Raw genomic sequence first — 17,924 nt, 5'->3', positions numbered from 1 at the left:
AGGGGTTTGCCTGTTAAATCTCCACCTAGTGTCTCAAATATCATGGTGATGAGCATTATATAAATGCCTAGACAGATATCATAAAACTTTATTGTGACAATCATCTTCATATCAGTTGTGATAACATACACAAGGGCTATGACTTCAAGTGGAGAGGTACCAGAAGGGGAACAGATTAACTCTTTAACAAGTCCTGCTGCTATATAAAAGGCTATACCCTGTAATGTGACTCTATAAAAATGGCATCTTAGTTTTGTAACTGCTATCCCTGCAAACACACCCTGAAATTGGAAAGCCGATCTCTCATCTCCTGATTTACACATCATCATTGGTAGCCCTGACCCAATCAAGGTGCATTATGCTTTGGTGTAGCTAGCTGTGAATAAGGTGTCCATCTCTGTACACCTCAGCATAAAGATTCTGAAAATGAAAATCATATGACATTTTTTCTTATGATTCATGAGCCAGGATAGAGTTCACCTCACTCTCCACAGCTGAGCTGGGCTCTGTAGTGCTAACAGTGATTGATACAAGTAGATGGAATATTTTTCCGGAGCAAAGAGAATGCTTTTCAAAGTTTTCCATGAGGAATCATAATTGCTTTCCCACTCCTCTAAGCTGAGGTTTCCCTGTGCACATCACACAATGTTGTAAATTGAGCATGCCAAAAATAGACAATATGAATTGACTGACACCCGCAGCTGCAGGGGACATTCAAGTTTTGGAGAATGGATGGTTAGTTCCTTTAAAATTACTTACAAAAATTAATAATTAATAATAAATAACAACCAACCGATTTCTATTACTTTTAGGGCACAGATACTAGTCTTCGATGTCTCTGTTACACAAGTATTGCAAAGTTACACTATATCTTTTTAATTCTACCATCATAGTAGTACCTTCTCGAAATTCTATATCTTGATAGAGATATTTGTAGCCTATTACTTTTATTTGTCTCTGCTATATTGGCGTAAGTGTCATTTTAACTGGGCACTATTTGCATCACTAATCATTTATTCACTACTGATTGACAAGAGACAAATATTTCACAGGACAAAATTCATATTTATATAATAGCACAATATTTGCATAGCATTCAAATCTGTTTACAAAATATATTTTTGTTTTTTTCTTGGCTTTGGGATACTGAGAATATAAGTCTCATTTGGCTACAATAATTATGGTTTTCTTTTAATACAATTCCTTTCTTCCACTTCTCCAGCTATACTGGACACTCTACTCTTCTTGTATATCCCACTGATTTTGTGCCTGGATTAAAAATTCAGTTTGAAGTCTCAAGTGAATTAGCTGGGATGACTGCAGTATTTCAGGCTATTGCATGAAATTGTTACCTGCTTTGTCTCATGATGCTGCCATGAGAAGCCTTAATAAGAATGTAATTAATGTTGTACAGCACATCCATGAAGTCCTCACGTGTCACAGTACTTCTGACTCTTGGGTCATCACCATGATATCTCCATTCATGCTGAAGGAAAAAGTAACACAAAAGCCAGCCAGTTAACAGTATCAACAGAACCAAGAGTTAACATTCTGAAACAGAACAGACTAAAACATTACCTCTGTCATTTCTATCTCATGCCTCGTCAGCTGGCCAATCAAAGGGGCAGCCATATGCCGGATGATAGTTCTAGTACGTGTGGGAGGCCCACCTCTGATGATGACCTGAGGATTATAGGTAGCAAAACCCGTCTCCTCACGTGCTTCAAAGTAGATAGCATATTTCAGTTTCCCTCCGTAAGCTGTCAGCTAACGAAGCAAAAAGAGATACCAGTTACAGTTAGCTACAAATATATCTCTGTGCATACATGATGGATGTGTAAGTATTACAAATGGATGTATAAATACGTGTGTGTGTGTGTGTGTGTGTGTGTGTGTGTGTGTGTGTACACAGAGACATGTGCTACTTGGAATACATGGAGATCAAGGATTGTGCATAGACATACATGAAGGTAAGCTGTTTCTGCAGAACTGTAAAAACAAATGTCCCTCTTTGTGAGAGTCTGTGGGAATATCAACATTCCCATGAGTCCAATCAGGGGACTTCAAAAGTGCAACACACAATAGAGCCACAGAGGTGCAAAAGGCCCAAAGAGAAGGCTGTTTCAAACATTTTCAATAAACTGTGTCTACACAAGACATATAAAGCTTGTGAAACATTTCTGTCAGATTGGGAGAGGCAGGGAGTCACCAGAGTGAAATATTAACTTAATACAATCCCCCCACCTTTTTTTAAAGTAGTTTTGTGAAAAGCTCCATCTTGTGCAAATAAATAAAATCACAAGGTAAAATCTGGAATTCCTGACAGATCTGTTGGTTATCATTGCCTTCGATAGACAATAAAATTCCCATTAGCAGCATATTTCTTATATATTTGTATGATTAAATATCTAGTTTAAGATAGTATTGATGTTACAGAATTCCAAGTTTTGATTACAATTAATAGAATTTCCTATTATTTTTGTGACAATTTTGCCTTGACAAATGTGCTGACAAAAATATGTATTCTTTGCAAGCACCTTCCAGTTTGCTGTGATTTTCCCAAGAGAGGAATCAGAAGCATTTATAAAATGTCAATTTTTGTCAGAGTTCAAAGGAATCGTCTTTACCTTTCGTCCTTCAAATTGCTCTGGAAGTTTCCAGTAAATAGGTTCTGATTGGAGATCTTGCATCACCAGTTCAATGTTAGCTACTATCTCTGGATGCTGGAATACAACCCCTCTGGTAGTACTGTCCTGAAGGTTTTCATCTACCAGTGGCAGAAACATCTGTTCCGGCTTCAAAGTCAGCTGCACATATTAAAGGGATTAAAAAGAAAAAACAAAGTTTATTTTTCAAGCTTTTTTCATGTAGGCAAAGTCCTGTTATTCTTTTATTTTTTATTCTCTTAAAAACTGGTTGTACTTACTTTCCCACTAGCCCTTAGTCATGTGAGTAGTCCCACTAAACAGAACTATTTGAATAAGTGTTGTGCACTGTAAGAGTTCCACCATCTAGCCCTTTGCATTTAGTGCTCATAACAGCGAGGAAAAAGCAGAATTGGCTAGAGCCAAATACCGTGTGATATGAGCATGTGTCTGCAAGCTCTTCACAGACCTTTGCCAATGTAGCTTGTTCATAAGACTTTGATATGTCTGTTATTTCAATCCTGGGCCACACCTCTGTTCAGAGTCTGAGAATCTTATATTAAGATGAAACACACTTCTTATTTTCACTTAAGATCTAGACTTAAAGGGTAGACAAGTGTAATATAGGCATTTTTGTTACATTTATTGCCACTGGGCAGCCAATGTGAGAATAACTATTTACTGTTAGAAGCTCTAAGACTGTACTGAGAATGCATCACTGGGTTGGAGCGATGTGAGGAATTTTTTCTAAGATGGAGACTAATTAGTTGTCTATATGATCCTGTACCACAATAAAATATCTCCTTTTTCAGTTCTAATCCATTTTGGGTCTCCATATACTACATTGGCAATGAGGATAAACTGAAAACAACCATCAGACAGTTCTACATACTGTGCAAGTGACAACCTTTTTTGCCTTTCCATATGGCTGCATATGGAAAAATGAAAGAGTATGATGTAGAATGGGAGAACTGGATTCAGTACTCAGAGACTCTCACAGTACTTCATTGCAAATGGTAAAGAGGATGATAACAAGAAACATGCCATGTTACTGAGAGTTTTTGGAGCAAAAACATACAGTTTAATTAGAAGTTTGTTGGCACTGGAAAGGGCCCATGCCAAATCCTTTGATGAGCTGGTTAAAGTTCTCTTGCACCATTATAACCTCAGGCCATCAGAGATTGTGCAGCATTTTGAATTTAACAGTTTCTCCCACCAACCTGGAATGTGGCCCATAGTAGTTTTTGTAGAAGAACTGCATTATTTATCAGAGCTTTGTGATTTTGGAGATACAGTAAATGCCATGCTGTTGGATAGACTTATCTGTGGTTCAGTGATGAAAGAGTTCAAAGATGTTTGTTGGCAGAGTCCACCTTAGTTTTGACAAAGCTCTGGAAATAGTGTAAGGTATGGAAATAGGTATGCAGCATGTTTTGGATTTACAGGGAAGCACTAAACAACAGTTAGATAGCCAAACTGTTGTGGGGACCTGCCATACACAAATTGTCCAGCATTTCACACAAAATAAATGAATCTTTAAGTAAACAGAGGTACCTCCTTATGAACACACAACATTGCTTTAGAGGTGAGGAGAAACATGACCAAATACCCCTCCCCATATAAGGCTACAGAGTGCTGGATTTGCCAGAAGCGAAGTCATCTTACAGAGGCATGCTGTGCAAAATGGACATATGGAAGGGAAAATGTGGGTCACAAGAAAGAGGCTCGTCATATTGCAGAGAAGGAAAAGGAACTGAGGACTTGATGTATATGATGTTTAATGTTACCAACAAAAGCCAAAAGGAGATGGCATTGCGAGTGGATGTTACAATTGATGGACAAAGAATAACCATGGAGACTGATACAGGAGCTTCTCTATCTATAATCAGTGAAGTTACATATCACCAGTTGTGGCCAAGGAACAATACACTACAGCTGGGAATAGCAAAGGTGGTGTTATGTATATATACAGAAGAACAAGTTCCAGTGAGAGGTAAAGTCAATGTGGAGGTGGGATACCAGGATCAAAAGCTATGCTTACCTTTAGTAGTAGTAAAGGGAGAAGGTCCCAGCCTCCTTGGGCAAGACTGGTTAAAGCTATTAAAATGTAACTGGGCAGTTATCAGCCATCTCTATATGCTACATGTAGAAGCACTTTTTGAAAAAACACTCAGAGCTGTTCAAGGAGGTTCTTGGTACTTTGAAAGGGGTCACTGGCAGAATTTACATGGATCCAGATGCTAAACCATGTTTCTTTAAGCCAAGGCAAGTACCCTATGCCAAGAACAATGAGGTAGACCAAGAACTGGACCAATTACAGCTAGCTGGTATTATTGAGCCTGTCCAATTCTCAGTCTAGGCTGCTCCTATTATCCCAGTGTTGAAATCAGTTGGTGGAGTGAGGCTATGCTAGGACTACAACCGTGTGGCCAAGTTAGATAGGTATCCACTCCTCAGGATTGAAGAGCTATATGCTACCTTATCTGTGGGAAAACCTTTCACAAAAACTGATTTAAGTAATGCAAACCTCCAAATTCCTCTGGACGATGGTTGTAACAGCTATGTAATGATCAATACTCCTAAAGTGTTGTTCCATTACAACTGCCTCCCATTCAGAGAGTAAGCAGAGCCAAGAATTTATCAAAGGGTAATGGACAATTTATTCAAAGGCATGCACATGTCTGAGTCCACCTTGACGATATCCTGATTACAGGGGAATCTGAGTCAGAACACTTGCAAAATTTGGACCAGGTCCTACAATAATTGGCTGAAACAGTATGCATCTTAAGAGGGAGAAGTGTATTTTTCAGTCTGCTGGAGTAACATACCTGGAAACAAAACTGATGCAACTGGTTTACATTCTGTAGAGGAGAAGGCACCACCACCAAAACTGAGGCACCACCACCAAAGTCCGTGTCCTTTCTAGTCGTGCTAAATTATTATAGCAAATTTTTACCCAAATGGCAACTGTACTATTACAGAAAGGGATAAAATTCTAGTGAAGTCAAAAACAAGAAATAGTTTTTGCAGAAGCAAAGGAATTGCTACAGTCAAACTTTTTAGTTCATTATGAAATCCAGAAAAAGCTAGTCTTGTCTTGTGATGCCTCATCATATGGGATGGGAGTGGCACTAGCCCACTGAATGTCTGATGGGTCTGAGCATCCAATCAATAATGCATCAAGGTCACTAGCTCCAAAAGAATTTTTTTTCCTCCAAACCAGAATGAGAAGGGCTAGCAATAGTCTTTGGGGGTAAAGAAGTTTCACTCTTACCTATGTGGCAGGCATTTTGTTATGCACAGACCATAACCCTCTGAAAGATCTGTTTAGTGAGCACAAACCTGTCCTCCCTATGGCATCTGCCAGTATTCAGAGATGGGCTCTCACTTTATCAGCTTATGACTATGAGTTTGATTATAAACCTAGAAAAGCATTGAGATGCTCTGAGTAGACTTCCTTTACCAGATAGCCCGCCCAGAGTACCTCAACCTATAGGAACTATCCTTCATCTTCTCTAATTGAGGCAACACAGATAAAAAGAGAGATAGAGCAAGACCCATTATTGTTGTGAGTGCAGAGAATGGTTACAACTGGCTGGACAGAGAGAGTAAGCACAGAGCTCCAACATTATTACTTCCTAAAGGATTCTTTACGTGTCCAGATTGGGTGCTTATTATTAGAGTCCTGAGTGATCAGACCTCCAGTAAGAAAACCAGTGGTATTGAAGTTGTTACATGAAGCACATCCTGGCATTGTTCACACAAAGCGGGTCACATTCAGTTGTGTATGGTGCCCGGGAATGGATTAGAAAATCGAGACTGTTTGCAAACCACACACTGTTGCACAATCTAGCCGCCATACTCCACTGAAAGTTCCTTTGCACTCATGCACCCTAGGCGAAGCTTCATGTAGACCATGCAGGTCCATTTATGGGGAAAATGTTTTTAATAATAATTTATGTTCATTCAAAATGGACTAAGGCATACGTAATGCCCTCCTCCACAGCTGAGGCTACACTTGATAAACTTGAACTTACATTTTCCACTTTTGGATTTCTTGAGACAGTGATGAGTGACAATGGTCCCCAGCTTACTGGTGCTGTATTTCAGGAATTTATTGGAAAAAAACCCAGCATCAAATACAGTAGGACTGCACCAAACCACTCTTCCTCAAGGGCCTAGTACAGTGGGCTGTCCAAATCATAAAAGAGGGAATGGAGAAGATGGCACAGAAGCCAAAATTACCAGGCTTCTTTTCCAGTATTGCATGATGCCACTAGCCACAACAGGAAAGTCACCTGCAGAAACTCTTAATGGGAAGGAAACTAAGAACTCATTTCGACTCTCTACACTCTGTTAAAGCTGCTAAGTTGAAGGAAAAGCACACAGCACAAAAGTTATACTATGATGTCTGAGCATCACCAAGAAGGTGCACATAATGCAGTATATGCTCTTACGGCACGAACTGGTTAACTGTTCGCATCATAGCACATGCAAAACCACTTTGTTGGGTAACTGAGTTATCAGATGGGAGGCACATTTATAGATATCACAGTCATGTTCATCTGCAGTACCACGAGAAGTCACCAGTAGACAATTCTCATTTGGATATTGACGTAACAGGTGTTGCAGAGTCATTAGACTACCCAATTGTTACTTTCAGAAATAGTGAGACTTGGACGTTAAGCCTGAAGAGATGGTTGTATTATCAGAAAGTCCTTCTGCACCTGCTACTGATCAAGGATTGCAGGTGTTTCCATTGTACAGTTCCAGAAAATCTCCCAAACCTAGAGATAGACTGGACTTGTAGTAGTAAGGTGTAGGCTTGACATGAGTAATGGACATGGGTGAGGCCTCATTTCTTGGGAGACAGGATTAAGGAGGGAAATGGATCAGCAGGCTGGAAACAAAATGTCTATACTAACTAAGATAAGGGAGAACACCCAGGGAACCATTTACAGTGGTCAAGATAACGATACATAAGATATTCCTGAAATATAAGATGAGGTAAGGAATAAATTGTGCATGGACAGTGTGTGGACAGAGCATGCTGTACAGGGATTGGTTCCTACAAAGTGACAAAGCCAATCCCAAAACGTGTGGGGGATGCAATGCATAGTAAATGCAATGTCATGTGTAAATGTATACAAAGTAAGAAGTTTGTGAGGTATGACCTACACCCACCCACATTTGAATCTGATCCACTCACTGTAGCTTTCCTATATGCCAAACAAAAGAACCTGAGTAACGAGACTGGAGTGAGACTGCATTCTTGGGGAACCAAGTGGAAGAGGTCTTGGGGAGCCCAAAGATAAGTCAATTATCCTAGAGATGGCAGAAAATTCCTTGCATTTGTCTGAGGTTTGAGGTAGTGTACCCAGCCAATTAGTCAGGACGTTTTGTTTTGTTGTTGCAATGTTAATGTTTTATGTTTATTATTAGGAATGATTTAGAGGGGAAGGAGTGTAATGTTTTAGGTATTTTTGTTATGATTGGTGAAACCTGGTGGCCAGTGTGAGAATATGTATTTACTGTTAGCAGCCTAAGGCTGTACTGAGCATTCTTCATCGGGTTTGGGGTGGGGATAGGCCGTGGGAATGAGGAAGTTTTTTTGAGATGTAGACAGATTAGTTGTTTATGTGATCCTGTACCACAATAAAATATCTCCTTTTCCAGTTCTAATCTATTTTGAGACTCAGGCAAGTGCATGAACCCATTGTACTGCCCAGCCCCACTTGCATCTTTTTCATTTAAAATTCAAACAAATTACTGTGTTCTCAAATATACTAAACTGTGTGAGCCCAAAAGTCACACTGATTGGATAATGTAATGGTATTCCACAACTATTTAGATGTTAGCAACCTCACTGAAAGAAAACCAATAATATGCCAGCCAAATCATTGCTGTGGTCAAAAGAAAACTGGAATAACTTCTGCCCAGAATTACCAAGATTGTTCATAGAAAGCATGCAGCAAGCTGGACAAACACAGAGAACAATAAAATAAAAAATCAGAAATGCAGACACCATAATGCTAAGGAGTCAGAAACAACAATTAAGCTAATGAAGAAATCACATTTGGGTTTCACAAAATGCCATTTGGTTACTGAGGAAGAGGAGAGACCCAGCACGGTATTCAATTATTGTGCTGATTATATTCTCAGCAGCTGTTGTTCAGTGACAGGACTTGGAAGTATTCCTTCCAGCTGCCAACTTCAAAGTCATGTTCCTGGAGTGGGTTTTGCTACTATTCACCAAGTACATCAGCCAGCAAGAAAATGGTTAACATATGTGAACTGCATTAAAGATTTTCATCAGCCACATGAAGTTTGTGAATTTATGGCTTTTCAAATGGCACTGACTCTGTTTTGAGATAGACTGGAGTATTCAAAACTATAAAGGCCCAGGTAGCCTACAATGTGAATCTGCAAAGTCTTGTTTAAAGCTCAGAATTCAAAGAGGAGCGAATAAAAAGAGGAGAATAAAAAAAATCCAGCTTTAAATAATGCTTCAGCTTTATTCCCTCATGTAAAGACCAAAACAGAGTTTGCAAAAGGATTGATGCTTTCATTAGCTCTGTGGCATGACTGGTTTTATCACCTTCCTCTCGACCCAACCCACGTCGGATTGATAAAGTTGCACCAATACAGCTCATCTGGAATCCCTCTCCATCTACCAGGAGGAAGAAAAAGTGCTAGAGATAAACAGAGGACTTCAGTCACGAGGACTGTCAATCCAGCATGGGATCTGTGGTACCTCTCTTCTGAGGTGACAGGTCTTTTGTTGTTCAATTGGGCTCCACCCACCAACCCAGGATTTAAATAGATAAGCATCTGTCACAAGCACGACTTTAAAAAAAATTATAAGGGGAAAAATGAGGAGTTAATCAAATCAAATCAAATCGACATATTTAACAACAAGCAATAATGACCCTGGAATATGGTTAGGGAAACTGTGCAACAAGTTCTGATTCTCATCGCTGTATCAGTGCTCTAGTGTGCTGGATCTTCACCGTACAATTTTCCCACACTTGAATACACTGCTTTTTACTGGGTTTTAATAGCTTTACTTTGGCTTGACATCTATTACACTATCAAACAATTTTTTTAATGCCTTGACCCTGATTGTCTAATGGAACATGCTCCTCTCTCTACTTCTCAAAGTACGCAGGGGAAAAGATTGCTTAAACGTTTTGCCATTTCCTAGCTACCTCTCTGTGCCTGACTAAAAGAAGCCAGCAGGAAACAACATTATCACATTACACGGCTCAGCAGTTCCCTACTCACCCACATGCGGATCAGTCCCTTTGCCTCACTGCACTGAGTAGTCAGACCAAAGCAATAGCAGCTGTTGCAGCCAAGTGGGTTTTTGGCATAGAGTTCAAACATTCCAGACCTGCACCTGTCACAGTGGACACCTTCCACGTTAGCCTGCAAGAGAAAGAGCACAGGGAAGAGCTTTATTTAGACACACCAAAAACCAAAACCAACCCCACATCACATGCACAATAAAGGGATTTGGATGAGAAGAGTAGGTTTAAGGGAAAAATTAAGGCTTACGGTTTTCAGCCTCCAATCACACATATATCATACTAGATAAGTATGGGCAGAGGATGCTGGCTCCATGTTGGTAGAGGTACTTGTAGGACAACAAATCGCACTTTTGATATGGAGTGCTTAACAGCTTATTGATAAAATCAGTGAAATTATGCCCTCCAAAATTGATGGGTTAATCAAACCTTTTGTCTGCCATGAGTTTATCCTGACATGTCAGAATATTTAAGGGACCGTACTAACCGTACTAGCTGAGGAATTTATTTTTATAGAACTATCAAGGGCGGTAAAACATTTCCACTCTCTCTCTTCATCTGATTGTTTTTCCGCATCATTGAACAATATTTAAAGGGATGAAATGTGAAGCTATTCACTGTTGTAATGTCAATACTTTAATTCCACTACGCTATTATTTCCAATAAAGAACGCTAGACTGTGTATCACTGGATGTACCCATCATTTACACTGAGCCTTTTTGAAATGATTTTTATACCAATTCTGTGGCATTTTAAACACTCACAGACAATATTAAAGAGCTGAAACTTTTATTTAAAGAACAATGTCAATATAAAACATTTCAGGAAAAAATCTCTATTTCTATTACTAACATCAAATCAGAGTATTAAAATTAAAAGAATGTTGACTATCTAATTTCATGTACATCTTTTGTTTAACTTTTTTTTCTTATCAGCCTTAAATATCAAATGTCAATGTCACCGCTTTTGCTCCTATTCAGTTATGGTTTCTGATTCTTTTATAGGAGCTCCATGCCGTTGTTTTTTGATTCACAACATTGCCAGGATCACGTAAGTAAAAACAACTGCTTTCATCAAAATTTTAAAACCCAACCAACCAAAGAAAACATTTCTTTATAAGGCTTTGTAAAATCTCCTTTCTCCCTTTGGGAGCTATACTTTAGACCTAAAATGTGTCAACTAATGTCCATTTGATAAAAGAATTATCAAGCAATAATACTTATTTCAGCTCCCTCTTCCTTAATTACTAGCTCTCTGCATGTCTGGATGTTGAAACAGAATGAAGGATCCTAAAATGGAGTCACTCCGATGAGATACATGAGTATTAATGTGACAAATTCTATAGCCTTACTCAACAAAGCTCCCATTGAAGTCAATGTCCCAGTAAGGATTAATTAAGGACTATGGGATATGGCCCAAATGTTGCTATCACCCAAAAAGTCAGACAGCTGATTTTGTACACTGAATATGGCCAGCATGGTAACAGTTCTGTAAGGACAGGAAGAAAAACATAAAATAAGAAAAAAATCTGAGTCGAGGCCACATTTGGGCACTTGCTTTATTAAGCTTTAGTGGATGAAAGAGCAACATAGTGTAACATTTAGTTAAGTGTTTGTTTCTCCCTCTAGTTGCAAGACCTTTGGCCAGGAAAAAAGGGCTACTATTACAAGCAGCTAAGAGTTTGTGTTTACTGTAGGTCCCAAGTTATCTCACTAACAATCTGTTGTGATAGGCATTGTACAAACTCCCACTAACTTTGAAGCAGGTTCCCATGGCACCATTAAGTCAGCTTGCATACCTCATTTCCTTACCTTGCAGCTACATTTCCCTGTACCATCAACACATGAACATTTTTCAGTCTCTGCATCACAAGTCTGAGGATCAGTCCCTGCCAGCAAGCAGTCACAGGGGATACATTGTGGGTATTTCCAATATCCCGGTCTGCACTGAGTGCATTTGTCCCCAGCAAATTTAGGGTGGCAGGAGCAGCAGCCGGTATCTGAGTTACACTGGAAACTGAGGGATCCAACCACACTGCAATCACAGGCCTATAAAGAAGAGAGAGACAACAATAGATTTTAATCACATTTCTTGTAGGAAGTCTTGTCATTTGCAGCCATAGATGAACACATGTTACTTGGGAGTTCGTATACAGTAATGTATTTCCAAAGTTAACAGCAATGCATCTGTATCAGAAGGCCACAATCTAGTTAGGGTAAGAGAGGAGCCAGAAGTGAAACAACATATATTTACAATATTATTTTCATCATATTTTATTTATCACTTGAAGCTTTTGCATTGTAAATGAACCAGTCTAGTGGCCTCTGAGTCTGAGGTAGCAGAGTGAGAAATATAATGTGCTTTGTTAAACCCACAAACAAATCTTGACATCTGGTGCAGGGCAGGCTTAGACAACACTGCCAGAACTGCAGCTGCCATAGGTCTCAATCCCCGTGCCACCGAGTCCCACCAGAACTAGTGCAATGATTATTAATTAGGTTCCAGTGCATGGACAACACATGTCGCAGTGCAGACAGAACTGATTTTGCATACGGTCCTCTAGAGAAGCAGGTAGTCAGAGAAGCTGAAGGCCTCTAAAAGGTAGAAGAACCAATCCCTTAGGAGTATCATTGTGACTACTCGGTAATGCTAGCAGAGAACATTCAATTGAATCAGTGGCATGATGGGAGCCTCATATCAAGAAACTTTGCTTGCAATAGCAACATTGTTCCAGTGCCAATAGTACAAGTTGCCACAGTAACTGGCATGGACACACACTCACTAAAATTAAAGAAGTAAAGCTGGCAGGGAGAAGAATAAAATTTGCAGATTTAGTTTCCACTCAAAATTAAAATCTTGTTAACATGACTAGCTACAGCATCCCATTTGAATTCAAAAGACCTGCTCACAGCACAGGTCATTTATATGACAGTCACGCACTCAATCTTTACTGACTGCAACAGAAACAATAATGGTCAGCAAATGTTTGACAGGCTGCTGTATAGTCTAAGAATTAAAACCTTTTCAAAGCAGTATGCTTACTCAATATGTTATGCTGGAAGATAAATCCTAGAGAACAACTTGTTCACCACACAGAGAGATAACTCGGGGTACAAGATAAAAACCTAAATAACCATCATATATAATGTTTCTTTTGCAAGGAACCAGTTTTATGCCGCATCCTCCAGCCTGAGAGTTATGACAGGCTCTGAAACCTGCTCCAGTACGAGCTCAAGTGGAGTAGGCATTCGCACCTCATCTCAGAGAAATTAGTTGCAACATGCTAGAAGGGAAGATTGACTGATATATCATTATTCATTTAAAAGAAAAGGAGTACTTGTGGCACCTTAGAGACTAACAAATTTATTAGAGCATAAGCTTTCGTGAGCTACAGCTCACTTCATCGGATGCATTTGGTGGAAAAAACAGAGGAGAGATTTATATACACACACACACAGAGAACATGAAACAATGGGTTTATCATACACACTGTAAGGAGAGTGATCACTTAAAATAAGCCATCACCAGCAGCGGGGGGGGGGGGCGGAGGGGGTGGCGGGAAGGAGGAAAACCTTTCATGGTGACAAGCAAGGTAGGCTAATTCCAGCAGTTAACAAGAATATCAGAGGAACAGTGGGGGGTGGGGTGGGAGGGAGAAATACCATGGGGAAATAGTTTTACTTTGTGTAATGACTCATCCATTCCCAGTCTCTATTCAAGCCTAAGTTAATTGTATCCAGTTTGCAAATTAATTCCAATTCAGCAGTCTCTCGTTGGAGTCTGTTTTTGAAGCTTTTTTGTTGAAGGATAGCCACTCTTAGGTCTGTGATCGAGTGACCAGAGAGATTGAAGTGTTCTCCAACTGGTTTTTGAATGTTGTAATTCTTGACGTCTGATTTGTGTCCATTCATTCTTTTACGTAGAGACTGTCCAGTTTGGCCAATGTACATGGCAGAGGGGCATTGCTGGCACATGATGGCATATATCACATTGGTAGATGCGCAGGTGAACGAGCCTCTGATAGTGTGGCTGATGTGATTAGGCCCTATGATGGTATCCCCTGAATAGATATGTGGACAGAGTTGGCAACGGGCTTTGTTGCAAGGATAGGTTCCTGGGTTAGTGGTTCTGTTGTGTGGTGTGTGGTTGCTGGTGAGTATTTGCTTCAGATTGGGGGGCTGTCTGTAAGCAAGGACTGGTCTGTCTCCCAAGATCTGTGAGAGTGATGGGTCGTCCTTCAGGATAGGTTGTAGATCCTTGATGATGCGTTGGAGAGGTTTTAGTTGGGGGCTGAAGGTGATGGCTAGTGGAGTTCTGTTGTTTTCTTTGTTGGGCCTGTCCTGTAGTAGGTGACTTCTGGGTACTCTTCTGGCTTTGTCAATCTGTTTCTTCACTTCAGCAGGTGGGTATTGTAGTTGTAGGAATGCATGATAGAGATCTTGTAGGTGTTTGTCTCTGTCTGAGGGGTTGGAGCAAATGCGGTTATATCGTAGCGCTTGGCTGTAGACAATGGATCGAGTGGTATGATCTGGATGAAAGCTAGAGGCATGTAGGTAGGAATAGCGGTCAGTAGGTTTCCGATATAGGGTGGTGTTTATGTGACCATCGCTTATTAGCACCGTAGTGTCCAGGAAGTGGATCTCTTGTGTGGACTGGTCCAGGCTGAGGTTGATGGTGGGATGGAAATTGTTGAAATCATGGTGGAATTCCTCAAGAGCTTCTTTTCCATGGGTCCAGATGATGAAGATGTCATCAATGTAGCGCAAATAGAGTAAGGGAATTAGGGGACGAGAGCTGAGGAAGCGTTGTTCTAAGTCAGCCATAAAAATGTTGGCATACTGTGGGGCCATGCGGGTACCCATCGCAGTGCCGCTGATTTGAAGGTATACATTGTCACCAAATGTGAAATAGTTATGGGTGAGGACAAAGTCACAAAGTTCAGCCACCAGGTTAGCCGTGACAGTATCGGGGATACTGTTCCTGACGGCTTGTAGTCCATCTTTGTGTGGAATGTTGGTGTAGAGGGCTTCTACATCCACAGTGGCTAGGATGGTGCTTTTAGGAAGATCACCAATGGACTGTAGTTTCCTCAGGAAGTCGGTGGTGTCTCGAAGATAGCTGGGAGTGCTGGTAACGAAGGGCCTGAGGAGGGAGTCTACATAGCCAGACAATCCTGCTGTCAGGGTGCCAATGCCTGAGATGATGGGGCGTCCAGGATTTCCAGCTTTATGGATCTTGGGTAGCAGATAGAATACCCCAGGTCGGGGCTCCAGGGATGTGTCTGTGCGGACTTGTTCTTGTGCTTTTTCAGGGAGTTTCTTGAGCAAATGCTGTAGTTTCTTTTGGTAACTCTCAGTGGGATCAGAGGGTAATGGCTTGTAGAAAGTGGTGTTGGAGAGCTGCCTAGTGCCTCTTGTTCATACTCCGACCTATTCATGATGACGACAGCACCTCCTTTGTCAGCCTTTTTGATTATGATGTCAGAGTTGTTTCTGAGGCTGTGGATGGCACTGTGTTCTGCATGGCTGAGGTTATGGGGTAAGCGATGCTGCTTTTCCACAATTTCAGCTCGTGCACATCGGCGGAAGCAGTCTATGTAGAAATCCAGGCTGCTGTTTCGACCTTCAGGAGGAGTCCACCCAGAATCCTTCTTTTTGTAGTGTTGGCAGGAAGGTCTCTGTGGGTTAATATGTTGGTCAGAGGTGTGTTGGAAATATTCCTTGAGTATGAGACGTCGAAAATAGGATTCTAGGTCACCACAGAACTGTATCATGTTCGTGGGGGTGGAGGGGCAAAAGGAGAGGCCCCGAGATAGGACAGATTCTTCTGCTGGGCTAACAGTATAGTTGGATAGATTAACAATATTGCTGGGTGGGTTACGGGAACTATTGTTGTGGCCCCTTGTGGCATATAGTAGTTTAGATAGCTTAGTGTCCTTTTTCTTTTGTAGAGAAGCAAAGTGTGTTTTGTAAATGGCTTGTCTAGTTTTTGTAAAGTCCAGCCACGAGGAAGTTTGTGTGGAAGGTTGGTTCTTTATGAGAGTATCCAGTTTTGAGAGCTCATTCTTAATCTTTCCCTGTTTGCTGTAGAGGATGTTGATCAGGACCTGGGGTATTCTATCTGCTACCCAAGATCCATAAACCTGGAAATCCTGGACACCCCATCATCTCAGGCATTGGCACCCTGACAGCAGGATTGTCTGGCTATGTAGACTCCCTCCTCAGGCCCTTCGTTACCAGCACTCCCAGCTATCTTCGAGACACCACCGACTTCCTGAGGAAACTGCAGTCCATTGGTGATCTTCCTAAAAGCACCATCCTAGCCACTATGGATGTAGAAGCCTTCTACACCAACATTCCACACAAAGATGGACTACAAGCCATCAGGAACAGTATCCCCGATACTGTCACGGCTAACCTGGTGGCTGAACTTTGTGACTTTGTCCTCACCCATAACTATTTCACATTTGGTGACAATGTATACCTTCAAATCAGCGGCACTGCGATGGGTACCCGCATGGCCCCACAGTATGCCAACATTTTTATGGCTGACTTAGAACAACGCTTCCTCAGCTCTCGTCCCCTAATTCCCTTACTCTATTTGCGCTACATTGATGACATCTTCATCATCTGGACCCATGGAAAAGAAGCTCTTGAGGAATTCCACCATGATTTCAACAATTTCCATCCCACCATCAACCTCAGCCTGGACCAGTCCACACAAGAGATCCACTTCCTGGACACTACGGTGCGAATAAGCGATGGTCACATAAACACCACCCTATATCGGAAACCTACTGACCGCTATTCCTACCTACATGCCTCTAGCTTTCATCCAGATCATACCACTCGATCCATTGTCTACAGCCAAGCGCTACGATATAACCACATTTGCTCCAACCCCTCAGACAGAGACAAACACCTACAAGATCTCTATCATGCATTCCTACAACTACAATACCCACCTGCTGAAGTGAAGAAACAGATTGACAGAGCCAGAAGAGTACCCAGAAGTCACCTACTACAGGACAGGCCCAACAAAGAAAACAACAGAACTCCACTAGCCATCACCTTCAGCCCCCAACTAAAACCTCTCCAACGCATCATCAAGGATCTACAACCTATCCTGAAGGACGACCCATCACTCTCACAGATCTTGGGAGACAGACCAGTCCTTGCTTACAGACAGCCCCCCAATCTGAAGCAAATACTCACCAGCAACCACACACCACACAACAGAACCACTAACCCAGGAACCTATCCTTGCAACAAAGCCCGTTGCCAACTCTGTCCACATATCTATTCAGGGGATACCATCATAGGGCCTAATCACATCAGCCACACTATCAGAGGCTCGTTCACCTGCGCATCTACCAATGTGATATATGCCATCATGTGCCAGCAATGCCCCTCTGCCATGTACATTGGCCAAACTGGACAGTCTCTACGTAAAAGAATGAATGGACACAAATCAGACGTCAAGAATTATAACATTCAAAAACCAGTTGGAGAACACTTCAATCTCTCTGGTCACTCGATCACAGACCTAAGAGTGGCTATCCTTCAACAAAAAAGCTTCAAAAACAGACTCCAACGAGAGACTGCTGAATTGGAATTAATTTGCAAACTGGATACAATTAACTTAGGCTTGAACAGAGACTGGGAATGGATGAGTCATTACACAAAGTAAAACTATTTCCCCATGTTATTTCTCCCCCCCACCCCACCCCACCCCCCACTGTTCCTCAGATATTCTTGTTAACTGCTGGAATTAGCCTACCTTGCTTGTCACCATGAAAGGTTTTCCTCCTTCCCCCCCCCCCGCTGCTGGTGATGGCTTATCTTAAGTGATCACTCTCCTTACAGTGTGTATGATAAACCCATTGTTTCATGTTCTCTGTGTGTGTGTGTGTATATAAATCTCTCCTCTGTTTTTTCCACCAAATGCATCCGATGAAGTGAGCTGTAGCTCA

At 41.2% G+C, this 17,924-nt stretch overlaps 1 protein-coding gene across 2 annotated transcripts in view; it reads right to left on the bottom strand.

Annotated features, from left to right (window-relative positions):
• LAMA2 (laminin subunit alpha 2) overlaps positions 1 to 17,924 on the bottom strand; it is a 492,564-nt gene that overhangs the window by 149,896 nt on the left and 324,744 nt on the right. For both annotated transcript variants that reach the window (XM_038397415.2, XM_043510932.1), the window contains exons 23-27: positions 11,764 to 12,000; positions 9,930 to 10,073; positions 2,628 to 2,807; positions 1,579 to 1,767; positions 1,353 to 1,486 (exon numbers count right to left, since the gene is read on the bottom strand). In XM_038397415.2, the coding sequence (XP_038253343.1) occupies positions 1,353 to 1,486; positions 1,579 to 1,767; positions 2,628 to 2,807; positions 9,930 to 10,073; positions 11,764 to 12,000 (884 nt within the window). The remainder of the gene's footprint in view (positions 1 to 1,352; positions 1,487 to 1,578; positions 1,768 to 2,627; positions 2,808 to 9,929; positions 10,074 to 11,763; positions 12,001 to 17,924) is intronic.

The sequence above is a fragment of the Dermochelys coriacea genome, chromosome 3 (genome assembly GCF_009764565.3).
Source record: "Dermochelys coriacea isolate rDerCor1 chromosome 3, rDerCor1.pri.v4, whole genome shotgun sequence".
NCBI lineage: Eukaryota > Metazoa > Chordata > Testudines > Dermochelyidae > Dermochelys > Dermochelys coriacea.
Note: the sequence above shows the minus strand (reverse complement) of the source record. Positions and strands in the feature narration are given on the sequence as shown.